This window comes from Herpailurus yagouaroundi, unplaced genomic scaffold (assembly GCF_014898765.1).
Source record: "Herpailurus yagouaroundi ecotype Mexico unplaced genomic scaffold, PumYag 140, whole genome shotgun sequence".
Taxonomy (NCBI): domain Eukaryota; kingdom Metazoa; phylum Chordata; class Mammalia; order Carnivora; family Felidae; genus Herpailurus; species Herpailurus yagouaroundi.
The window spans coordinates 62,480,658-62,508,049 of record NW_024412395.1 but is presented as its reverse complement, the minus strand read 5'-3'; the positions used below and the strand labels follow the sequence as shown (position 1 = coordinate 62,508,049).

Genomic DNA, 27,392 nt, shown 5'->3' with positions numbered 1-27,392 from the left:
ACCAGAGTACTCATTCATACTACTTATCAGTGAGTTTTGACATCTATGGTCTTGAGGAAAGATACTGAGAAAAATTGTTATTATCTACTGCATTGTCTTATAGATCTACATATTTCTCTTAATCTCTATATTATTAAACTCACATTCAAAATTAAAAACAATACTTCTACTTCTTTGAATCTTGATATAAGATCCCACCAGGGATTTTACATTTGATTTTTTTTCTTCCCATCTTAATTTCCTCTTTACTGACATCTGAGAAATCTTGTCATTTTTTTCATCCATGAAACATTTGAACCTCACCAGTATCATCAGTGTGGGAACCAAAGTGGCATGCCACCGTCCTCACTAAATTTGGTGGCATAGATACTTTACCTTGAAATGCCGTAAATAATTAATACTGTTCTGGAGGCCAGAACTTTGAATAACCAAAAGCCCTGTTCAATAAACATATACCGTCCGGGAAAACCTTACCTTATACTGATGCTTTATCGTCTCTGCCAGTTCTGAGAATGAGAAATTATCTTTCCTTTATTTTTATAACCTCCAGCAAAGTGGTTTGCTAGAGATAAACTCATAGAAAGTAGTTACTGAATTAATGAATGACTATATGTTTGAATTAATGGAATTTCTTATTTATTTTTTTTTTTAATTTTTTTTTCAACGTTTATTTATTTTTGGGACAGAGAGAGACAGAGCATGAACGGGGGAGGGGCAGAGAGAGAGGGAGACACAGAATCGGAAACAGGTTCCAGGCTCTGAGCCATCAGCCCAGAGCCCGACGCGGGGCTCGAACTCCCGGACCGCGAGATCGTGACCTGGCTGAAGTCGGACCCTTAACCGACTGCGCCACCCAGGCGCCCCTGGAATTTCTTATTTGATGATAATGGAATTTCTCATTTGATGATTTCTTCATTTGAAGATTTATAAAATACTAATGATTTCCTAAAATGCAACAGGAAATAGCTCACATTTCAAGTAACAAAAAGTGGCAGGGGAGATTTGGGCATATTTTATTTTAGATTTAGCATTTTTTTTTTCTTAATAGCTAGTGGAAATGATGGGAAATATATCTCTCACAGCTCAAAAAATGAGGAAAATTCTGCTGTCCTTTGTCCATTAACATGCTGGAGGAAAAAGGATGTTTAGCATCTAAAGACTCATATATTGAGATCTTTTGAATCAAGAAATGTGGCATTTCTTCATTTTGAAATAAACACTGTGGACCCCTCTGTGTACAGAAATATGATAAATGTAGATCTTAAAAGTTGTGTTAAACATTCTTCTGTAAGTTAAACCCAGACACACAGTCATGTCTAAATGTATTTAGCGTTTATTTTTTACTCTTTAAAGTGAAGCTATTTACATTTGACCTTAGAAGGCAAACCGCTTCAGTAGGACATCAGGGATTAAGCTGGGCAGTATTAAAGTTAGAACACTCACATGTATGCAAATGTCATTAAAAGGAAAAATCACCATAAAATAAATGTTTATTTTTTAATTGGATGTAATATCGAACAATCTGTATTTAGTTCTAAAGTTCAATCAGGGACAGCTTCCCAGGAGGTGTATTACTACTGTATGAGTGTGGAGAGAAGAGGTGGAGAATGCTTCTGGAAGTCAAGGATGGCCTTCCATACGATATTCAGAAAAGTTAATAGTTCAGTTATTCCCATGAAGCCTTCTTGCTGCAGACCCGTAATTAATGGTCCCACTGCTCCTCTCTTTCGTTTACACCTTCTTCTTCTTCAGGGAATGCTGATTCATTCTGGCCCTTCAGATGCTTAACTCCTGAAATTATAAAAAATTCTCTAAGTGAAATTTATTTCTAACAGGTTCACTGCTTTGCTGCAAGAGATGAAGAAAATGAGTGGAAAGTATTTTCTGGTGTATATGTGTTTTCTCCAAGAATTTCAATAATGTAACCCTATGTAAACCTTTTAATTCACTGAGAAATAAAAACACACCCAGCCAAATTTCCATTCGAGACAGGCTCCCTTTGTAATTATATCTTCTCCATGAAGAATTGCATCACAGCCTATTAAAAACCTGTTAACTAAAAATCCACTCACAGACTCTTATTGTAATTTTCATATATCATTTAGTTCAAATATTTCTTTTGGCATCCCTGAAATCTAGTACAATGAGAACCATTGAAGAAACCCCTAGGAACAAAAGGGATGTGTGTGCCGTTTCTGTACCTTGTAAACAACAAAAGAATCACGATATTGTTAGTCTCCTTTAGGAATCAGAATCTACTCCTTTTATTACAAAACATCTGTACACAAAATTCTTCAGTACCTTCCCCCACAGCCCACAGAGAGGCAAAACACTGTCACCCCTCTCAAGGTACACAGGCTTATATGATCCAGCCTCTCCCTACCTATGTGGACTCATTCCTTCCCAGCCCTTCTTGCTTCCCCTTTCACAGTAATTTAGGAGTTAGGAGTTAGCAACACTAATCTCTTCCACATTCCCTGATCACTCCAGGCTCCCTCAAGCCTCCCAGCTCTTCTCGCTCTGTTCTCACTGCCAAAGAGCTTCTTCCCACTCACCCACCTGATAATCTCCCACTCATGCCTCCGCCTCAGCCTGCCTCTTCTGTGAAGGCTCCTCTTATTTTCCAAGCGGACTTGGCTAGATCTTCCTTATATTTCACTACTGCTCTTGGATCATTTTCTCTTGTATCAATTACCTTATAGAAGTGATTTGTTTACATATCTTTCTCATTAGAGCAAACTTCTTGATGTCAGAATTATGTAGTTTCAGTTTGGGGTCCCAGGCGCGATGCCTGGCAAATAGTTGGTGCTCGTTAATACTGATGGAATAAATGACTGATAATTAATAAACAACTTGGCATATGTCTTGGCATGTTTTTCTTTCATAATTTCAAATTAATCCAAATTTTGAGTATTAACCAGAAGGCAATTACCACAACCATAGTCAATCTACAAAATTACCTTTCATTTCACTTGGATCTGTTCTGTTAACACATAACAGCTGACACTTCATGCATTGATACTTAAAATGAAAAATTTTATACATCTTGCATATTTTAGAAAATTGGTTTATGAGATTTTTCTAAGTATTACTGAAAAATATTCCAGTTAGAATTGGTAAGTGAAAGGAAGTCCTTGCTCTTGTTTCCTATGAAACAAAGAAACTCAAAAAAAGTGTAGATTTGCATGCACCGTAGTCAGCAAGCCCCAGTGTGCTGTTTGGCAAAGAATGACATCCTTGGGCTTGGTGGATTTTCTTGCAAAAATATTTGATCAGTTGTAATAATATTTAAATACTTTAATTTCATCTGTAAACACAGATCACTCACAATTCCTGTTGACCCAAAACTGAAGAAAGAGAGACACTTATTATTAACAAATGGAACTTATTTCATATTATTACAAATTACAGGGTGGGATGAAGAGGTCTAAATGTTAAGGAGAAGGGAAGAGAGTTCATTCATTCAATCAGCATCCAATCAGTTACTCTGCTAGAGTCTTATATACCTGAGTCACAACTCCATGATGATACCTGGATGGTAAAATTTAGACTTGAAGAAAGTATGTGATTTGTTCAAGGTTGTAAGGATAGTGTAGTATATATATATTTTTTACTGTTTATTCATTTATTTTGATTAAAAGAGCGAGCAAGCAAGCATGAGTGGGGGAGGGGCAGAGAGAGGGCGGGTAGAGAGAGAATCCCAAGCAGGCTGGACCCTAGTGTCAGTGCAGAGCCCAGTGCAGGGCTTGAACTAATGAACCATGAGGTCACGACCTGAGCCAAATCAAGAGTCAGATGCTCAACCGACTGAGCCACCCAGGTGCCCCAAGGATAGTGTAGTTTTAAGATAAGTTATGACACATCATATTCCTGCAGTATATACTGATTTACTGAATAGATGAAGAAGTGAATGAGGCATAAGGTTTCATTGTCAGGAGACCCTAATTCATTTTCACCTTTAGCTTTTTGGTTGCTGACCTAGATTTTCCTATCATTCTCTAAGATTTATTGTAGATTTACAGTACCTATTAACCTGGCTCAGACAATATTGGGATTTCCTCTGAAATATTAAAGAACAGTAATCTTTCAGCCACCTCTTAGTCCCCTGAGCTGAAATGTCTGTGCCTCTCTGAGTTTGAAAGGTTCTATTACCTCCAGAGCTCATCCCTTTCATCCACAAGGTAACTACAGAGCAATAAAGTTGTGTTCAAGACTACTCTCTTTAAATTAGGGTTAATAGCTTAATGGAAACATTGATTTGTTTATACGAGGGGCTCAAACATTAAAAAAATATGGTAACCAAAAAAGTCCAACTTACTAAACCATTAGTCAATCACTTCCCTTACTTGAGTATAGACCTACTTGCTTATCCTGATCCACATTTATTTTATAATAATGGTCACAAAGTTATAATGGGAAGCTTTTTTAAAAGTAAAATCACTCACTTGGGCAAACCTTGGAAGATGCCTTTCTTAGCCTTTTTTCAGGTGTGACATTAACTATTTCTGGGTGAAAGATTTGGTGAGGCAGGAGTTGATAACATACGAACATCTCCACAGAACTGACACATTCTTTGGATCTCAAGGCAATTTACATTCATGTCATCTTTCCCTTGGATAACAGATAGTTGGTTAACTTGTGCTTTGAATCTTTTCTCCTATCAGCAACAATTGTTTGCTTATCCATGCAGTAACACTAAGATTAAAGTGTGAGGTCCATGAGGACTATCTAATAATTTCTTTCTCCCCACTCTCTCCTCCTATTCCCAAACACACATATACTTTGTGCTTACATTTTCTTTAAACCTTCGTTTAATATTAAGGTCATTGTAGAGGTGGAAGAAAATAACTTGGGCTGAGGACTTGCTAAAAAGTCCTCAGAGCCTCCTCCTCTGCCAAATGCTAATAAGCACGTATTTAAACACATTGTCGGCACCAGCAGACTCGGCATGGCGCGGCAAAGAGTCTCCCGGAGCACACACAGACTCAGCCAGCCCTGAGCACAGGCAGAAGGCAAAGCGACCCCCCAAAACACAACTGAGGTTCTTTTCTCCATGTAAGACCAAAATATGCAGTATGAACGCATGAAGGAATGAAGAAAACAGAGGGTGAGTAACAGAAGGAAAGGAAAGGAAATAAATGTTGCCCCAAAGAGGATATAATCCCTCTGGTCTTCTCCAGTCTATAGATCAGGTGAGTAAATGTGAGTTGGATGAAATTGTAAAGCGACTGAGTGAGGGACTATGAATAATGAATCCACAGAGGGAAGCTTCTATTTGGCAAGCCACAGGTCAATATGTTTACCAGTTAATTTGGAGTGATGGAAGGCAGGCTAATTATTTACATCTGTAGATGACATAACACTTAGAGGAAAAGATGGCATAATGAAAGACAAAACTAACACTCCAGAAGCTTTCTAAGAGCTGGGAAGAAGAGGCTGATGGGAGGAAGATTCAGGTCAACAGGGAGTTTCATTTTTAGAAAGATTACATTGCTTCTGGGGCACCTGTGTGGCTCAGTCAGTTAAGCCTCTGACTTTGGCTCAGGTCATGATCTCACAGTTCATGAGTTCGAGCCCCACACTGGGCTCTGTGCTGACACCACGGAGCCTGCTTGGGATTCTCTCTCTCTATCCCCCTCCCCCACTTGCCTGTTCTCTCTCTCTCTCTCAAAATAAAAATAAGATAAACTAAAAAAAACAAAGAGGGGCACCTGGGTGGCTCAGTCGGTTAAGTGTCCAACTCTTGGTTTCAGCTCAGGTCATGACTCATAACTTCATGGGTTCGAAACCCACATTGGGCTCTATGCAGGCAGGGTGGAGCCTGCTTGGAATTCTCTCTCTCCCTTTCTCTCTCTCTTTGTCCCTCCCCCATTTGTGCTATCTCTGTCTCTCTCAAAATAAACAAATAAACTTAAATTAAAAAACATATATTGAAGAAAAAATAAAAAACAAAAAATAAACAAAAACAAAAATAATAAATAAAATTATGTTGCTTCTAAAAAATACAGAATGAGGGCAGCTTCAATTGATTATAGTTAGGGGTTTAAGGTGACCACAATTCCAACATGACCCAGTAGAATCACCTGTTTAGGGACCAGGCTCTTGGTGGTGTCAGCACAGTATTCCTAACAGCAATCAGTAGTTTAATGAACTACTTCCCACCCGTGGGTTGTCAGACCTTTTCTGGAATATGCTGCCTAATTGTGAGCTCTCTGTTTCAAGAGTTCCATTAACTGAGATTAAAAGTAGTCTTATGAAATCACTTTTCTAGAACAATTGTATCTGAAACTGGAGTGCCTGGCACACAGAAAATTAAGAGAGGACAAAAGAGGCTGCCTTTGAATTCCTAAAAGACTGGAAAAAGAACTAAAATGTATCCTTGTAGCTTCTGAGAGCAGAAATAGGATCAGTAGCTGACATTTATGGGGTAGGGGCAGATTATAGTTTAGTAGAAAGAAGAAAATCCTAAACTCTTTATGTATGTCCAGCAGTAAACATGTGAGTGAGCTCTCATCACTCTGTGGGTTCAAGTCTAACCTAAATGTCTATCTCTGAGAAGAGTCATAGAAGGAGGCCGGAATTGTGGAGCAGGAGGGACAGACATCCTCGCTGGCCTTGAGACACTAGTAGTCCATAAAAGAGATCTCTTCTACTGAAAAATTTGCTCTGCTGTGAGTACTTTAAGTTACAAAAAAATAATTATGACTTCTAATGACATAAATGGCCCAAATCCACATTTTAAAACTAATTCACATTGAAAGTAGCAAATGGATATTTATTTATTTATTTATTTATTTATTTATTTATTTATTTATTTATTTATTTTAGCCACATACTTTAGACCTTAAAAATCATTCTAAAGTCCTCTAGGGAATATGTGGGAGGATTTTACAGGGCCTCTGACCCTCTTGGAATTCTATTTATAGTCGTATTTGTGCTTTAGGGGGGAAAAGGCCCATGGTTTTCAGTAGAATCTCAGAGGAGTCTCTGACCCACAAATAATTGTGAGCATGAATCCAGGTTTAATCCCTTTAGTTGAAGGATGAAGGAACAATTTCAGATGGCAAAGTGACTTGCTTAAATTCACACAGAAGTCATTGGCTGATCTGAGACACAAACCTTGGCCCCTAAATCCTACTGGGGTCTTTTCATCTGGGTCACCAAGACTCAATCTTGCCGTCATTGACTTTTCCCAAGTTAAAAACTGAAGAAAAATAAGGGGACAAGATCACAAGGCCCTTTTCATTATCACATTCCTTGAAAGGACCTTACATAGCTGATAGAGTTAGATGTAACTGTTCAGTCTGTTGTTGTTGTTGTGGCTGTTTTTAATGGAATTTAGAATAAAAAAGATGTAGAATTTAATCTCACCCAGGAACATTCCCAGAACAGAACCAAGTTACAAATAATGTTCAGAATATTACAAAAAAGACAGCCTTTCTCTCTGCTATGCTCAAACCTGATACAGGACTCTGGGAGACACAAAAAATATATCATGGTCTAGTCTGGCAGATGAGACAGTAATCATCAAGCAAAATGAGTTAAATATAATAAAGTAATAAAGCACCTACTGTGTGTTGACCATGGGAGAGACACAACTACAGATTAGATGGGGATGTAGGTCAAATGGTGATGATGTATACACACATGAAGTTAATCCTGTGAATATGTGTTATGGACCAGTACTACAAATAAAACATTTGGAGAGTTCTGCTATGAGAAAAAAGGGTTCCAACTTGGGATATATAAATCTGGAGAGCTATTTATTGAGGAATACACTGGATAGAGTAAGGGAAACAGCAAGTCTGAGTTCTATATATGAAAACTATTTGCAAAATACAATTAACAGCCATTCATTTTCTGAAGGCCTACTTCAGAAAATCTCAAAAGACTGTCTTTAGTGGCCCTAGAAAGATGATTTTCTAATGGTTCCTTGTGTATTGACCCTTCAAATTTTATCAAAATAATCATACTAGATATATTCAAGGAATGTAAGGTAACCTATAATATGCATAGCAGGGCCCAACATACCTCAGGATGAAAATGTGCTGTTTCCCCAAATGCTTTTGCATGTATTTTGTTAATCTTCTTGTCATTCACTTATAATGCACTGCTAATACAGTAATACACTTAGGGTCACAAAGATCAAGAGACATATTGATTTCATTCCACAGCTAAATGCATATCATCTCCTGAATTTACCTTAAATCTATCTCTTTCTACTTTATTTGAAATAAATTACATACATGCAGCATAGTTAATCTCTATTCTGAAATGGTGACTGGTCAGTTAATATAAACTGCAAATCAACACATGATCATTTCATTTGACACCCTATTACATAGGGAAGCATTTTTCTGGAGAGGAATAAATATGTGATATGCTTCTCTTTCCATCATACATGGGAATCGGGGTGGCATGTTTATGTGATACTCATAACTATTTGTAAGTATTATATGTCTTATGTGTAATTTTACTATGATGTATTTTACCAAAGCTGTTGCCCAAGAGTAAACCCTAGGTAAATGATTTAGCAGTAAATACAGAGAAGAAGATAGGGGAGGAGGTATACTTACAGACTGTTTGTTAGAAGTGTGAATTCAAATAATATCTTTGGGGAGCATTTTGGCCTTACTTAAAATGTAAAGTGCCCACATCTTTGCAGTAAGTGTGAGGTGGGGGCCAGAATTTTGCAAGAGTCGTGCTACTCAGCCTAGGATGAGAATCACTTTGATAGCCTGAGTGTCTCTTTTGCCCTCTACAGTCAAGTGCCCTTCTAATACCCCTTTTTGATTCTAAGCTAATGCATTTCCTATGAACTCAGAAATAGAGTTAAATTTTTAAGCCTACATATAATGGAGCTAAATGTGTTGAGCAATTTCACTTTAGAAAGGGACAGAATGGCTCCCCAGCTTGCAAGACTTGACTGCCATTGATTGAACACAATAGCATGTCTAAAATAAAGAATGCATCAATCAGCAGGAGTCAGTGGTTAGCCCTGAAAGCACTAAAAATAAAATAATGAAAGGGGAGTTGCATTTACAGCCACAGAAGCTAATGCTGTGTGTGTTTTTTAAGAATGCCCACAGGAGGATGTCCTGTGCTGGCATTTTAGAAGGCTCTGTCTTCTAAGCGGGGTACTTTTCTGTTGAAGCAATGATCACTATAGGCTACCATAGCCTGATGCCAATATATGCCCAAACATAATCAAATCATCCGGCTCTGATTCTAATCTCACTGAGAAACCTTGTGACAACAACAGAGCTTCCTCACAAGGAGAAAAGACCCTGACTGAACTGAAAGAAGGTAGGAGTGAGTTGTGAAACTAAGTGGGAGAAGACTGTCCCAGGCAAATGGAACAAAAATTGTAAAGGCTCTGTCTCAAGCATGCCTGGTGTGGTCAAAGGACAGCAATGAGCCTGGAGTGTCAGGAATGAGGGAGCAGTAGGAGGTAAGCTCAGACAGATGAATCCAGGCAGGGAGGAGGAGGAGCCTGACGATGTAGGAAAATGTAGGACCTTGTAGGGGATATTATGAGCATTTTGGCTGTTATTCTGTGAAGCTACTGACAGATATTTTTGTTGTGTTTGTTTGTTTGAGTAGAAGAGTAACATGATCTGATCTGCATTTTCAAAGAATAACTCTATGGTCCACGATATAAAGAGTTTAGACTTAGATGTCACCACTCTATTGTAACAAGTAAAAAGCTGAACAAGCTAAAAAAAATCAACAACTCTTAGATCTACCATTAGAGAAGTAAGGACACAAAGCAAACCACTGCCAAAATATGGAAACACAGAAAGGTGGATACAGAAAAACACAACTTACAGGAGCAGAAACCCATGCAGGAGGCACTGCCAGGGAGGAAAACCTGAGCTGTACTGGATGAATGGCTGAGGGCTCATTGTGGACAAGATGGACAGATTAAAAACTCCAGGGGCAGGAGCGCAGCCATTTAGGGCCCTCACCTCTTTGTGAATTTTACCTCCTGGAGCTCTACTAGATTCTTGCAATAAAAAGCAGAGAAAAAAATCTCCTCATGCTTTTTAAAAATGTTTTATGTTTATTTATTTATTTTTGAGGGAGACAGAGACAGCATGAATGGGGGAGAGAGCGAGAGAGAGGGAGAAAGACAGGGTGGGGGGGCCCGTGGGGGGCAGAGAATCTCAAGAAGGCTCTGCTCCCATCAACACAGAGCCCAAGGCAGGGGCTCAAACCATGGGATCATGACCAGAGCTGAAACCAAGATTTGGACATTTAACCGAATGAGCCACCCAGGTGCCCCATCCTCTTGCTTTTGACAAGGAAGACAAATAGTGGCCATTTTCAAAAACAGAGCATTCTGTTGTTCTTAACAAGGTCTGCTCTTAAGAGGTTTTAACCAGAGCTTAACCTTCTGGGGTTATCAAAGACTAACATACTTGGGGGTGGGGGCAGCAGAGAGAAATATCTAATTCCATTCCCTTCAGCCATCGTGTCCTACCTAAGTGGGGAGGAAGGAGACTGAGGTTTAAAGTCCAGGGGCGCCTGGGTGGCGCAGTCGGTTAAGCGTCCGACTTCAGCCAGGTCACGACCTCGCGGTCCGTGAGTTCGAGCCCCGCGTCAGGCTCTGGGCTGATGGCTCAGAGCCTGGAGCCTGTTTCCGATTCTGTGTCTCCCTCTCTCTCTGCCCCTCCCCCGTTCATGCTCTGTCTCTCTCTGTCCCAAAAATAAATAAAGTTTAAAAAAAAAAAAAAAAGAAAAAAGAAAAAAATGAAAAAATAAATAAATAAAATAAAATGTTGACAGAAAAAAACCCCAGCAACCTACAATTCTGTACTCTGAAATTATTCTTCAAAAATGAAGGAGAAATAATGACTTTCTCAGACAAACAAAAATTGAGTGAAATTTGTTGCCAGTAGACCTGACTTGCCAGAAATGTTGAAAGAAATTCTTTGGATAGAAGGAAAATAATATAGATCAGCAACATGATCTACATAAAGAAAGGTAGAGCATCAATGAAGGAATAAATGAAGGTAAAAAAACCTTAACTTCTCTTATTCTTAATTGATTTAATAGCAGATGTTCAAAATTAATAATAGCAACAATGTATTCAATTATATATGCTTATGTATATACGTTTTATATATATATATATATGTTTATGTTGCTTATATATAAGTGAAATGAATGACAATGATGATTTAAGGTATAAGAGAGAGGAATAAGATTCCTGCATTATTTTTATAAGGTATACTATCTGTGAAGTAGTATAGTGTTATTTGAAAGTAGTCTTGGATTAGTTGTAAATGTATGCTGCAAATTGTAGGGCAACCACTAAAAATTTTTTTTAAAAAGTATAAGTGGGGTGCCTGGGTGGCTCAGTTGGTTAAGTGTTTAACTCTTGATTTCAGCTCAGGTCATGATCTCGTGGTTTGTGAGTTCGAACCCTGCATCGGGCTCTCCACTGACAGTGTGGAACCTGCTTGGGGTTCTCTCTGTGTGCCTCTCTCTCTCTCTCTCTCTCTCTCTCTCTCTCTCAAAATAAGTAAACTTAAAAAAATAAAAATAAAAAACAAAAATAAAAATAAAAAGTATACCCAATAGGCTAAGAAAGGAGAAAAAATGGAATGATACAAAACGCTCCATTAAAACTACAAAAGGCTGGGGCACCTGTGTGGCTCAGTTGGTTAAGTGTCCAACTTTGGCTCAGGTCATGATCTTGTGGTCCATAAGTTCGAGCCCTGTGTGGGGCTGTGTGCTGACAGCTCAGAGCCCGGAGCCTGCTTCAGATTCTGTGTTTCCCTCTCTCTCTGCCCCTCCCCAACTCGTGCTCTGTCTCCCCAAAATAAATGAAAACATTAAAAAAAATTTTTTAAAAACTACAAAAGGCAAAAAAGAGTGGGAGACAAAAACAGAGACAAAGAACAAGGGCAACAAACAGAAAGCATGCTTTTTATTAATACAAGACCCAACTATAGATTGTCTATAAAAAATTTACTTTAAATAGATCAGGTGCCTGGGTGGCTCAGTCAGTTAAGCATCAGACCTCAGCTCAGGTCATGATCTCACAGTTCATGAGTTCAAGCCCCACATCAAGCTCACTGTTCTCAGCACAGAGCAGCACAGAGTCCACTTTGGATCCTCTATCTCTCTCTCTGCCCCTCCCCTGCTTGTGTGTGTGCATGCTCTCTCTCCCAAAAATAAATAAACATTTAAAAATAAATAAATAGGGGCGCCTGGGTGGCGCAGTCGGTTAAGCGTCCGACTTCAGCCAGGTCACGATCTCGCGGTCCGGGAGTTCGAGCCCCGCGTCAGGCTCTGGGCTGATGGCTCAGGGCCTGGAGCTTGTTTCCGATTCTGTGTCTCCCTCTCTCTCTGCCCCTCCCCCGTTCATGCTGTGTCTCTCTCTGTCCCAAAAATAAATAAACATTGAAAAAAAAATTTTTAAAAATAAATAAAGAAATAAAGAAAGAAATAAATAAAAAGACATATACAGATTACAAGTATAAACGTGTGGAGAAAATATATTTTGCTAACATTAATCGAAGAAAGCAGGAGTAGCTATATTACTTTTTTACCAGCTAGACCCAAAGATCTGACCTTTACTGCCCACCTGCTTGTACTCGTCCACCTTTGTCCCACACTTTTCCTTAAGCTTTTTTCCCCAGCTTGTCTCTAAACTCAAGCAAATGGAAAGTGAAATCACCCCTTGAGGGATACCAACTGCTCTTAACAAGACCTCCAGTTGGCCCAGACCACTCAGACCAGTAAACCCACCTCAACCCTGCACAGATGGACCATGGAGTGAGCTCTAGAATATCCGACAATTACATTTACCTCATTATAATACTAAAATCTCCACCCAAGGAGGAGTATAAGCCTCATTTACATAACATACAATGTATATATAGGCATGTTTCACAACCTTATGCTTGCCTCTATATATGGTGACAAGGCTCCCCCTTTTAAATATTTATCCTAAGTCTAAATAAAAGGAACCCATCCACCCTTGTTCAGGGAGTCACGGCTTTGAAAGTTATTCCCTGTGATCTCCTTATTTGCTGCAAAAATAAAGTTTACTTTGTGCGACATTTCCACCTGGTGTATCTGTAACTCACCAAGGAGCGTACTCACTTTGGTTTGGTTTCACTTTCAGACTAAACAGACTTCAAAGCAAGGAAAATTATCAGAGATAAAGTAGAGCATTATACCTGACGGAACTACAATTGACATAAAGCCCAACTCTCTATAGTCCTAATGCCTAAACCTAGACAAGTAAACACAACTGACACAAAACTTACAACCATGAAGATGGCTTTCACATAAAACTTTTAACCACATTTAAGTAAGCTTCAACATTTCCTGAAAGATATACTTCATTTTCCTGTTTCAATCATTCTTAATTTTTTCACTCCTAGAACAATGCCTTAACATCATAGATGCTTAGTTCATTTTAAGTGAAGAACAGACTTCAATCGCACTTTCATTAAAAACATTTCCTATTCAAAGATTAAATAATTTTCAATCTAGCCAATTTTTTTTCCCCCAGATGAATGAACTTCTTTTCCACCGACTGAACTCACATCTTCTATGATAGAAAAAGTAGAGTGTTCTTGGTCTGGAGTTATTTTGTTCTTCTCAGTTTCCTCTGCTTTTTTAGGTTATCAGTCTAGACTCACTTAGCAATTATTATTCTAAAATTCCACCTAGTTCAAGAAAATGTGTAGTAAATCTTAAAGATGGAAACAAGAAATGGTACTTTCCCCAGTATACAATGTTGCTCTGATCACCAAACACAGGTAATTAATCCCATTGGGCATATGGCTTTTACAACAAATGGATTTAATTATTTTGGTCTCCTCAGTGTTTCTCTTGTTACTTAACATTTTCTTTTATTGGAAAGTGATAATCTTGATGAGTTGATAGTTCACATCCAGTCTCAAAACTCTGCTCAGTTCTCTCTATATCCTGAGGCTGTTTTCCTCCACTTTGTCTGTGGAGGGCCTCAGCTCAGTTTGCTTCTCATTATGCAGCTTGCTGGCCGCCAGGAAGCTTCTGAATGACGAGATTGTTCTGCTGTTTCATCCTCTGCCCGACCCAAGGACATGCAGTTCACACTCCGAGCCTTGCAACTGTTTTGCTCTGACCCTGCTTTTCTGTTCATTTACCATTGTTCTGTTAGCCATTCTGGTTCATAGCCAGTGTAACTCTCTGACCATCCCTTTAAATAACAGCAATTCTTTGTATTGCCATGGGGCTCACTGACCTACTTTCTTCTTTGATTTGCTGCCCTACAGTTGGTCTGTTTCACTTGTCTCCCAGATGTAAAATCACAGTATCTCTTCTTTTACATAGATCTTTAGCAAACTCTCCTTGGATGAACTGATACCATTTTTTTTCTTATGTCTTCTTAAATATTGATTTTATTAAACATACTTGATGCAAAGGAGCAATTGTACACTCAAGTTCTACAGGCAGTAGCAATTTTACATAGTTTACATGACGAAGAAAAATAATTAATACAGTTTTTTGCTTAAAATGATAATATTCTGTTATTTCTACCTTACGATATTCAAATGTAGTAGCTAGGGGGAAAAAGCATTTACTTACCTAATTTCCTTAGTTTCTCAACACTTACCTGAAATTTTTTTTTTCATTACCAAAATTGGAACCCCCAACTCTCTCGAACATTATAAATCAATTACTCTAAAATCTTGGCTTTTGAATTTGCAAATTTCTCTTTAAAAAGGTAAACAATCTTATTTTCAGTGTACAAACATTTCATTCAACTTATAAAAATGTATAATTATCTTCTAAGATTATTAATAAAAATTAACGTATGTTTTTTCAAAACCCCATGTTGAATTTCATTTAAACTCGCAGTTGGAGAGGAAGAATTCTCTTGAAGTATGTTTATGGCTTATCACACCCCCAAATGATGTCAAAGCATTTCAGTTTGTTCCCCAAATTTGCTGTCCATTCATGTGTTTAACTTTTCTTTGTTATTTATTTTTATTTCTCCTTCAAATAATGGAAACTACTGTGAGGAAAAATATAAGGTAATCACAAGATTTTTAGAAATAAAATGAAATTATTGAGAATAGACAGCACTTTTATTTTTGGTTTGATATACTAACTAGAAATAGTTTCCAGTTTACTAACACAAGGGAGCAGCACCTCACACACAAAATGTGAGACGGGTCATTTGCCTAGGACCTCTTATGCAACACTTGGCATGAATTGGGCTATTGATATAATCTCCAAATGGGTTCATATGTATATATGTGATTGTATAATCACAGATATATTTATTGACAAATTTAGTGATAATTTAAAAAAAAATCTCATAAAACTTTACACACATCCGATTATTAGATCATAGTACCTGGATTATGCCATGAATTATTCTTTTTTTGTAAATATCATAATTATGAATAGTTTAATTATATTATATCCTAAGTATTTTTATGTCAAATGAAAATATTGACAAATCTATCATGCTTGCAATCCTGTTTTGGTATTACATCATTTATTAATACAGGGAACCTCAAAAAAAGGAAAGTGGCCAGAGTCTCCTGTCATCCAGATGGTTTAATAAGGAAGACATAGAAACCAATGGGCACAGAAGGAGAACAGCCTGTGTTCCTGCTCCATCCCCTTATAGTCTCCTCCCCATATAACTATTAGCCCAGAGAGTTGCCTTCCCTTAAGTAGCGATAGTGCTGTAAGAAAGCACATTTTCTCAATCACAGAAGTACAACCTTTAAGGGTTGAAAGAACTTTAAAAGGTAGTCTTGAATATAAATAGCAGTCCAGCTTCCTCCTAACACGTACCAGAACCACCACCAGCACCACCATCATATTAAGATGTAGAAACCAAGGCCCATTTTCTGAAGTCTCATAGAAAGTAGCAGTCACTCAATGCAGAATACAGGTCATCAGACTTTTATTCCATACTGTCTGCATCATACCACACTAGACATAGAGAGTGCCTAGGGATCCCAGCAGAGTTACTTTCATGTCCTCTCTCACCCAACCATGATCTAGTTGCATGATGTCCACTAAGAGGTAAATCACTAAGAGGTAAAATGTATTCTATGGTGTGTGGAAGCTGGGCTCTTTAGAAAGATACTCTGATGAATGTTTGGTGACATTGAAATGGACTGTTACTATAATAATTTAGGCATATTATGGATTCTACTTCTATAAACTGACTTAAAAAATACCACTCATTGGTAGCATTGATTCTATGTATTTTCAAAGCCAAATCCCTTACCAGTCAATTTTCAGAATGGGATCCTTTTTTTATAATTGGAGGTTGCATGTTGTGAAAATTCACCAATAATACTACCAGAATATAATTAGAAGTGGGCAGAAATAAGAGGTATGATTTTCTAAGTTTCTAAGGAAGACTTGTTTACTTTTCAACAAATATTATTACTACCCATGTATTCTTGATTTGTACTTTATAATGAGTATCTATTGATTAGTCTTTTCCATGATGCTCCTTACCCTCCCCTGCTTACAGGGAATGACTCTTCTCTTCACTCATTTTCTTTAAGGAACCACTCCAAACATGGTGTAATCATCAGCACTGCCTGGTTCTTATATTACCTTGCCCTGTGGCCATCGTTGCCAACACGAGGGGCACCTGACCCATGCTGGGCCAATCATAATGCTTCCTTTGTGATTTTGCTGTCTGAAACCAAGTCATTACAAGTGCATTTTGAAATTATAGGTGGTGTAAAATGTTAAACTTGCTTACTCTTGATGACCATACTTCCTACATGAGGAGACGGCCCGTCTGCCCTGGACCACAAGGAGGATGAAGTCAATAGACAAAGTAAAGGAAATGGAAGACAGGCAGCCTTTGATTATCCATTTCCTGAGACTCAGCTGCTTCCTTTCTTTCCTTTGCTCCTAGTTTGTTTACCCTTAACATAAGGTAACTGAGTAATCTTTCAATAAATTTCCCTTTTGCCTGAACTAATTAGGTTTGGGTTTTGACATGTAAAACCTAAAGTGTCCTGAATAGTCTATTCTCCTTATCTTGTATCTTCCCTGGAATCTTCTCTTGGCATGGAAGACAGAAGAGAGAAATGAAAGGCAACTGGGATATTTCTTTTTTGTTTTTTTCTTTTTTTTTTTTGCCTCTACCTCCAGCTTTGAATGAAACATATGATGACCTCAGAACCAGACAAAAATGAGAAATGTTCCCAATATGTCCCAAGAGTGTCCTTCAAATTAAATCTAAACCTTAGATTCATTACTGGTAAAGTAACAGAGGAGATTTAGGAGATTTTTTTTTTTTTTTTTACAAAATCAGTAATTGTCTCCTTATGGCAAGGCAAGTTCTGAAGGATGGATATCATAAACTTGCAGGTCAGAGGTCAAAATCATTGCAACTTATTTCATGGTTTCTTTGGTTCCTGAGGCAATAGTTTTATTATTACAAAACCCTGGACATTTATGGTCAGCTCTTATTGTGTAGATTTGTAAACAACCAGATGACAGAATTTTAGTGATTCTAAAAGAAGTGTTTTGCCCAGAATTATCACAACCTAGGCTTTATAATGCTTAAAATCTGTCAGTTTTCTCAGACGAAACATCTACTTCAGTAAATTGTGAAGATATACCAGGCATTGACACACATGATGTCATAACACATGAAAAGCAATCTCCTGAAGACTCTAGAAAAACATAGCAAAGAAAAACTTTTTTAAAATCCCCAAATTAGCTCTTTAGCTTCCTCCTTATCATTATTTCAATTTGGCTTTGAAATACAAATAAATTGGATCTATAATTTTTGATGCCATACTCTTCTTGCTGTTCATCTATGTTTTCCCATTCACCTAATTTACCCTTGTATCATGATCTCCGCCAATTTGAGGCAATCAGTTTAGGCATGGTTTACCTCAACCCCCAGGTGGGACATTCAATCTGTCTTGGGGTAGAAGATTACTTTGGAAATTTCATTCTTTTCTTTTTTTGCACCTTCATCCTGTATTATCAATTTTTGTGACTAACATAAGCTAACCTAATATGGGCCTCCCTTCTGCTTTCCCTATTATTTTCCTGATTCTAATTCTATCATCCTGTTTAATAATAGTAAGAACATATTATAGCACTTTTCAAATTTTCAAGGCAATAAATATATTTTTCTATCCTTAATATAATGCTGAAAAGTGGGAAGGACTACTGTTATTACTCCCATTTCACAGTTGGAGAAATTGTGTCTACCAATTATTAAATGAGTTGCCCAAGATCCCCTAGCAAGACAGTATCAGAACTGGTATCAGAACTCAAAATTCCTAAATTCTAGTTATTTTTACACTCTGGCACCCAATTTCTCTTTCCTTTTGGGTCAAGATCTCATTATTCCAGTCACAAGCTCTTCCTCCATTCACTTGTGACATAATATGATGAACATTTTAACAATTTATTTATTTTTTCCTGGAGAATATGGATTATTTTCCCAGACCTCTAAAGAAAGGTTCAAGTAATGGCAATTTTAATCCAGGTGTCAAGAAAGATCATGATAGGTGGAGATGATTTAGGAAATTAGTACTGCTCCTTTACATCACAATATTTAGATAGGTCTCTGTTCTCTGCTTGCAGGGCTGAGGCTATTTAGGAATAAGGCTGATATTTTTCCAGGACAGGATTACTTTCAAATATTCTTAAGTAATTTTCCATAAATTATGGAAATGTCCTAGGAATTCCAACATCTCCTGAACTACTTCCTACACCAATATTATTGCAAAATTGCAGATAACCTCAGGCCTGATTTTTTTCCTAGAAAACATCACTAAAGGAATGTAGAGAGACAGATTACATCTGTTGGAGAGTTGATTACTAGAATCAAATTTTTCATGTTTTTTTTTTTCTACAAAGTTATTTTAGGAAGATTATTATATTCTCCCAATTACTTTTAGGTATTTGTTTTTAGGTTAATACTCTGTACACAAGTAACTGTAGATTAGTGTGTACTGAGACAGAACAGCTTGTACCTTTTTGTTACATACCAAACATCATCATAAGAAGCCACATCCATCATATTTGAAAAAAAATCCAAAATTAATGAGCATTTTTTTTTGCTCTTTCCATTAGTCAAGAAGTCTACAAATTAAGAAGAGTTTGTGTTCCAAAATGTGTTTGTAAGGTGTTCGGAACTCAATCTATTTTTTTATAAGGACAGATGTAAAACGTGGGGAATTTTGTTTTACTTTTCTAGATTGCTGACATACAAAACCTCCAGAGGAATAGACCTACATTTGCTGTTTTGATTCATTAATAGTGGAGGCTTTGGGGACTATGCTATCAACTGGCATCCAGGATTCAGAGAAAACTGTAGGGTTATTATGCATGTGAAAGAAAAGGGAACCTTTTACTTTTGGAAGAGAAGGGCCTGGGCAGCATCTCAGGGAAAGGAAGAGGGAAGGATATTGGTTGGGTCACATGAGAGGTAGAGAGACCTGAAAGGAGACCAGTATCTCATGAAAATTTAGAGAGTTTACCTTGGAATATTTGATAGCAGACCCTGTCCTCATTTTATCTTATGAAATTGTCAGTAAATACTACACCACTGCAATAAATGTACTTGAAGGATCAGGAAGAGAAAAATGGGAAGACATAGTTTGGGTTTCATGATAGTTATCCAGGGAAGACTTCAATGCCTATCTAACCCATAAAGATCCAGAAATGCAAAACCAGCATATCCATTTTAAGCCAAATCAAGACTAGCCTTATTTCTATAAGCAAATACATTTTAAATTGTTTTGCAAATAATTTTTTCCAATTCCATTCTTTCCACGGATGGAGTAAAGGGTTGAATTGCATTATTAGTCCCAGTAGTAAACTAATTTTTTATTCCCATGTCAATTCAATCAGAATTGGTTTGGGAGTGGTGGGGAGGAAAGAATTCTCATCATTTGACCCTGAGTGACTGATTTCTAATCATTATGTTTCCTTATGATATACTACAAAACACATCAGAATAGAAAGTTTGATATGTGTGAGTGTATGTGTACAGGAGTAAATATGTATGAATTTTATCTACCCCTTAAGGATAGTTGATTAATATTTCAAGTACACTAATCAGGACTAACACTCCAGGGAGAGCTAGTTAGCATTTGAAGGACCCTAATGGAAAGTCCACTTCAGAAGAGCACCATTTGTAACTCCAATCAATATAAGAAAGTTTATTAATTAGTATATAATGTGCTAGAAATAGTTTTTCTTCAGGGAAATGAGTGGTAGTTAAGGTATTTCTGCTGCTAGATAAATTGACTGGGCACCCTTGCATTTGCATGAATAAGGTCTAAATATCTAGTAAGCCTAATAGCAACATTCTTCAAAGTAGAAGCTAGGGATTCCAATATGTTCTGTGGGCAGTCTTTGTCACTTGGCTCTGACTAGCAATTTAAATTAATCCTGCTACTAGGAAACTGTCCCCCTTGCCTTGAGTAAACCTTTCATGCAAGTTGCTTGTTGGATAATTTAAAAGGGCAGAAAGATAAAATCCACTGAGATTTCAGAACAACTTGTGTGGTTCTCAGGGAAGGAGCTGCTTGTTAATAAATGTTTGCACATGTGGCAAAATTAGCAGCCAGCCATGTTGATTAGCTGAAAAAAAAAAAAAAAACAAATGCAATAAAGGAAACTGAAAATGTAAAAGCACAGAAACTGGAGGGAGCTTGATATATTTAAGAAAAGGGAAGAGGGCCACTGACGACAGAAAAATAGAAGTGCATTTAAAGTCAAGTGGAGATTGTGGATGGAAGTCAGAGGATGGGAGCAGCCAGCTCATGTAGGACCTGACTAGCCATGGTGAGGAGTTGAATCTACTTCTAAGGGTACTGGAAAACCTCACTGGAACACAAATTACTTGTTACTTGAATACTGCAGACACATTTGCCCAAAGAGGCCAAGCAGGATGAAGGAGCCATATTATAAAAAATAGTAGCTCATGTTCCATAATAGATGATGATTGACAGTAGACTTAAATGTTGAGGATACAATAGTGAATGGCTAGGACTTTGGCAAATGAAGATCACATGCTTTATCCTGTGGGTCTATGTCCTGGAGGATGGTGGTGAGGGGACAGCCTCAAATCAGATCCAGGTGATTGAAGTCATACAGAGGTGTGAGTCAAGTATTGCCACATCCTCTTGATTTCCAAAACAAGCCATACATCTGAAGCTTTGAGTTAAGTCTATTGTTTAAATGATGACAACTTATTAAAAATAAAAATAAATTATTATATGAGATAAACAAATCATGAACTCAAATAGGGCATGTGAGCTATTTAAACAGGGCTTGTGAGTTATTCCACAAATAACATCTGATTGATACAGAGAATGTTCAACTTTCAATATGTATGAAATCTTTCTTCACCTTACCGTTCTTATAAGTTATAGCTTAATTATTCCTACTTTGGAGGTAAGAAAATAAAATATTTCAAGCTAATCCCAACTTCATTTTTTTAATTCTACAATCCAACAGCTTTTCATTCAATAAGTATTTATTGCGTGCCCATCATGTTCTAGATGCTTGAAATATGAGAATAAAGAAAAGATAAACATCTCTGCCCCTGTGAACTTTATAAAGCCCTGGGAAGACACTTCCATTTAAAGGATAAGTGGGAATAGCAGGAAATGAAAAGGTCACAAAGGATTGATGGGGGGGGCCCCCCCCAGGGCATTAAGGAGGGCACTGGTTGTGATGAGTACTGGGTGTTACATGTAAGTGAGGAATTACTAATTCTACTCCTGAAACCCACCATACACTATATATTAACCAATTAGAATTTAAATAAAAATATTATTAAAAAGGTCACAAAGGAGGTTGAGGGTGGAGGGGTGGAAAAGACAAGTGATAAATGTAACAAATACATATATTATATAGTATTATACAAGGTAACTAATGCTACAGAGAAAAGAAAAATAGAGCAGGGTAAGGGAGATTGGGAGTGCCCATTGTCTTGGGAGGATTCCCATACACATCCCCAACTTTAGTCTGCTCAGGGATCTGCATTTGCTTTCTATCTAGAACTTCATTCTCTCCTCTCTCTACTGCTTTCTTCCACTCAGTTTGTAATACACACTCAAGTATCTTCTATACTAAAAATAAGCAAACAAACATAAACCTCCTTTAACCATGCATATTCCTCTTGCTTGTATCTCATCCTGTAAGAAATGAAGCTGTTTATGTTGCCGGGCCCAATTTCTCACCTCCTGTGCGCTCAACCCATATAAATTTCTCATATGATTTCCACTCCAATCTCTTCGCCAAAACTGTTTGTAGGTGACCTTTGACTGGCCTAACCCAACTGGCATTTCTTAAGCTTTCATCTTATTTCACCATTCCTCAGCCTTTGCCACTGTTTTTTTTTTTTTTCAATTTTTAAAAAATGTTTTCATTTATTTTTGAAAGACAGAGAGACAGAGCATGAGCGGAGGAGGAGCAGAAAGAGAGGGAGACATAGAATCTGAAGCAGACTCCAGGCTCTAAGTTGTCAGTACAGAGCCCGGTGCGGGGCTCGAACTCACGAACTGTGAGATCATGACCTAAGCCAAAGTCAACGCTTAACCGACTGAGCCACCAAGGTGCCCTGTGCCTTTGCCACTGTTAAAGGTTCACTCTCTTTTGAGGATTCAACCTCTCTTGCCTTCTAAGATATCATTCTACCAGGAACCCCCATGCTGCATTTGATTAGTCCTCCTTCTCAGTCCCCTTTGTGTTACATTTTTCTGCTTTTACTAACTTCTTAAATGCCAGTATTGTCCCAACATCATTTATTACTTCTTCAAGATTAAAACATGTCTTTACCAATACAGGCAATAAACTCAACATATCTAAAACTATACTCTCATTTATTCTCTTTTAATTTTGATCTTGGTTAACTGCTTTTAGTATTTGTTTCTGGGAAAGGAAAGAAAAACTTCTGAATAATTTGATCTGCCCTGGGAAACAGGTTACCTATTTTTATTTTCAAATTTTAAAGTTTTTATTTTTAAAATAATGGTTTATAGTCTCATGTAACTGTGAAGATTGTGCATATGCACATAGGAAAATTGGATGTTAAAAATTTTAGTCTGAGGCTTAACATGTTATGGGAAACTTACCAGTTATCATCTGAAAGCATTTGACTTTCAAAACCTGGCATATTACCTAAATTTATTGTCTTAGAGAAGTTAAGAATTTTAGAGAAATTCTTATAGAAATTAAGATTGTCTTGCCATTTCTGGGAGATTACATTCAGAGTGTTTTTATCTATTCATCCTAGACTATCTTTTTCAAAATATTCAGTTTAAAAATATTAAGCACAAAATTTAAAGAAACTGGGTTTATCTAGTCATCAGAGGTTAGAGCAGAAAGAAATTCTAATCTGGTTTTCATCTGTTATAAACAGCAAATGTCACCCAATTTGCTACTTGTTTAAGATTGAAAAAAACTTTTATCCACCTGCAACCTTATTTTAACAAAGTATATTCAACTACATAGCTTCATCTATCTCTGTCTCTACTCTCTATCTCTCTCTCCCTCTCTCTCTCTGTCTCTCTCTCTCTCTCTCTCTCTCTCACACACACACACACACACACACACAAATTTATAGTTCAAGAGAATTGTTTAATAGTAATCTGACATAACATAAGGTGACAAAATGAATTTTGGCCTAGGTTTTGAACTGCTGCCTAATCAGAATTAGTATTTATCTTTATACAAAATATTTTTTTGGATAGATTTGTTAAATCTCCATAGATAAGAATGTCCAAATGAAACATATATACTATGCATGAATACTAAGAGAAAATAAATCCATTTCTTCTTGAGAGACTAAATATTTATACTTGAAATGATTTGCTTTTGGTCAGATGTTCAAATGAAAACCAAATTCAAATGTATAACTTATAAATATGTGAGTAGTCAAAATAAACTATAAGCATGTAAACATGGAATAGATTTAAATAAATATAAATTTTAAAATATTTTGTGCTATTGGAAGATAATGCTGGGCACAGAATTAAACTAAGGAAACTTACTTGCCTAGATAATAAAATTATTCAATCTAATTTTCAGAGATTGATATGTACTATCATTCATTTTATTAGTAACACAGTATATAACCAAGAAGAGTACTAATTCATTAGCAATATAGTGATGATTATTGTGGTTAAAGGAAATTGCCAACTGGTTGTCTACCATGTTGCTCTGTATTCTTGCATACTTTATGCTGTGTAATTAAAATGAGACAATCCATAGAAATATCTATACCTGCTTGCTATTTTAAAAAGACAAAAAACTCTGTCCATTTTTAAACTGGATTCTTTGTTTTTTGGGTGTTCAGTTTTATAAGTTCTTTATACGTTTTAAATACTAACCCTTTATCAGATATGTCATTTGTAATCATCTTCTCCTATTCTGTAGGTTGCCTTTTAGTTTTGTTGATTGTTTCCTTTGCTGTGCAGAAGATTTTATTTTGATGAAGTCCCAACAGTTTACTTTTGCTTTTGTTTCTTTTGCCTCAGGAAACATATCTAGTAAGAAGTTGCTGCTGCCAATGCCAAAGAGGTTCCTGCCTGTGTTCTCCTCCAGAATTTTGATGGTTTCCTGTCTCCAATTTAGGTCTTTAATCCATTTGGCATTTATTTTTGTGTATGGTATAAGAAAGCAGTCCAGGTTTATTCTTTTGCATAAATACACATTTTTCTAAAGAAGACATACAGATGGCTAACAGACACATGAAAAGATGCTTAACATAACTGATCATCAAGGAAAGACAAATCAAAACTACAATGAGATATCACCTCAGAATGGCTAAAATTAACAACAAAGGAAACAACAGATATTGGTGAGGATGCAGAAAAAAGGGAACCCTCTTACACTGTTGGTGGGAATGCAAACTGGTGTAGCCACTCTGGAAAACAGTATGGAGGAGGTACCTCAAAAAGTTAAAAATAGAACTACCCTACTACCCAGCAATTACACTACTAGGTGTTTACCGAAAGGATACAAAAGTACTGGGGCACCTGGGTGGCTCAGTCGGTTAATAACGTGTCTGACTCTTGATTTCGGCTCAGGTCATGGCCTCACAGTTTCTGGGATGCAGCCCCACATCAGGCTCTGCGCTGACAGTGTGGAGCCTGCTTGAGATTCTCTCTCTCCTTCTCTCTCTCTGCCCCTCCCTTGCTCATGCATGCTCTCTCTCTCTCAAAACAAACAAACAAGTAAACAAACATTTTTAAAAAAGCTGATTCAAAGAGGTACATGCATCTGGATGCTTATAGCAGCATAATCAACAATAGCCAAATTATGGAAAGAGTCTAAATGTCCATTGATTGAAGCATAGATAAAGAAGATGGGGTACACATCTTCTTTACACGCACACACACACACACACACACACACACACACACAATGGAATATTAGCCATAAAAAAGAATGGCGTCTTGCCATTTGCAATAATGTGTATGGAGCTAGAGAGTATTATGCTAAGTGAAATAAGTCAGTCAGAGAAAGACAAACACCATATGATTTCACTCATATGTGGAATGTAAGAAACAAAACAGATGAACAGAGAAAAAAAAAATGAGACACAAACCAGAAAACGGACTCTTAACTATAGAGAACAAACTGAGGGTTACTTGAGGGGAGGTGGGAGGTAGGGTGGGAAATGGGTTAAATAGGTGATGGGTATTAAGGATGAGCACTGAGTATTGTATGTAAATGATGAATCACTAAATTCTACACCTTAAACTAATATTACACTTTATGTTAACTAATTGGAATTTAAATAAAAACTTTAAAAAGGTAAAAAGAGCTAATTGTGAAACAAAATGTACAATCCATGGACAATTATGACTATTGAGGAAATACATAAAAAGTTTATCTCAAAACTGGAAATTTTTTTTAAATTTCCTGGAAAAGGACTAGCTTTTCCACTTGGAAATATGCACATGTAGCAAATATTCATGCTCATGCTTGGAACAATTTGAGACACCAAGAGATTTGAGGTAGTTGGGCCAGTTAAAACCACAAGCAAGAATTAATCTCTTCCTCTTACTATCCTTTCCAAGCTCCTGCTGAGTGGGAGTGCTCTTTAAGGATTTGGCTTTTATGTACCTGCAACTCCAAACCAGAATTTACTACTGAGAGTCCTTTTTGTGGCAGTATTTAGCTGTTCTCGTGTTGAAATAATCTAAACAGCTGGAATCTATTTCAGAATTGTCTGGCTTTCCCTCGATATGCCTTTGAAAAAAAGGCCTTCTGTTCAGAGCTGGATTTTCACTGTAATCACAGAATTAAGTTTACAAAACCAAGCCATAAATGGTGTTCCTACACAGGGCCAGTTTGACCCGGTTGCCTAAATAGAAGAAACCGTAACTGCTTATTCATTCTTTTCCTCCACTATTTGAGATTATCTCACTCTATTAAAAAGGTCTAGAGGTCTAGTTCCTAGTGGAACTTTGTTAAGATAGTGTAAATGAATTTAAGTAAGAAATGTTGTGTGCACCATGTAATGATTCTGATTCATTTACAGTAAGCATGTTTATGGCATGCTTGCTACTAGAAACCCTGTGAGCAAAACTGTTTACATTAATTTTGATTACATTGAGCCAAACATGTAGAGCGAAGAAAAGAAACACACCACCAAGGAACAGGGGTAAAGGAATAATCAATGTAGTCGTAATATCCATTAAGCTTTTCAGGGCACGATGAACTGAGTGATAAGAAAAATTGCCAAACCCTCAACCAGCCTTGCCAAATGTCAGTCTCTGTATTGTTATGGGAAATCACACATGTTCCTTAGTTAAAGCCTCACTCTGTGTCCCCATCACCCTGACTACTCTCCAAGAACTCTGATGACTGTGCAGGCAGATAAACATCACTTATGAGGCAGCTATGGATCGGCATCAACAATCCTCCTCTAAACTTTATACAACTGTGGTTTCCAGTTTAGTGACAGTTTAGAAGTCTCTTGAAATGTAATTGCAGACTAGAAAATTTCTATAGCAAGAGTCCCCAAAACATGTGTAAACTGTTTTTAATACTCTAAAGCATGATGATCAGAATCTACTGATGGTAAAGTCCTTGCATAGGAAATGGGGAGTCATCACTGTCTCTTTACTGGTTATCCCAGTAAACCAGAGAGAGAAAATGTTCAAGGCAGTTGCCTGAGAAAGGCAGCTATCTGCAAAGCTTTAAATCTTCCATGCAATGTCTGTCTACAATTAGAGAATGCACGTAGGTTTTAAAATTTTCAAAATAAAACTAAGAGAGAGAACCACTACAAAAATTCAAAGTAGCTACTAAGAACTACTGGAAAGAATTTTATTACTTAAAAAAAAATAGTAAAATAAAATTACTCTTGTGGAGCAACAAGAGATCTCTCTGCTCCCAGAGGACAG

At 37.1% G+C, this 27,392-nt stretch overlaps 1 protein-coding gene across 3 annotated transcripts in view; it reads right to left on the bottom strand.

Annotated features, from left to right (window-relative positions):
• PPP1R1C (protein phosphatase 1 regulatory inhibitor subunit 1C) overlaps window positions 1–27,392 on the bottom strand; it is a 135,560-nt gene that overhangs the window by 4,274 nt on the left and 103,894 nt on the right. Inside the window, exon 6 of one of the 3 annotated variants that reach the window (XM_040475560.1) lies at window positions 1,311–1,791. The exons of 1 other annotated variant lie outside the window; for it this stretch is intronic. In XM_040475560.1, coding sequence (XP_040331494.1) covers window positions 1,703–1,791 — 89 coding nt within the window. In that variant the 3' untranslated portion in view covers window positions 1,311–1,702. Of the gene's footprint in view, window positions 1–1,310; window positions 1,792–27,392 lie in introns of those variants that run through there. One more of the 3 variants, XM_040475563.1, reaches the window with a different exon arrangement.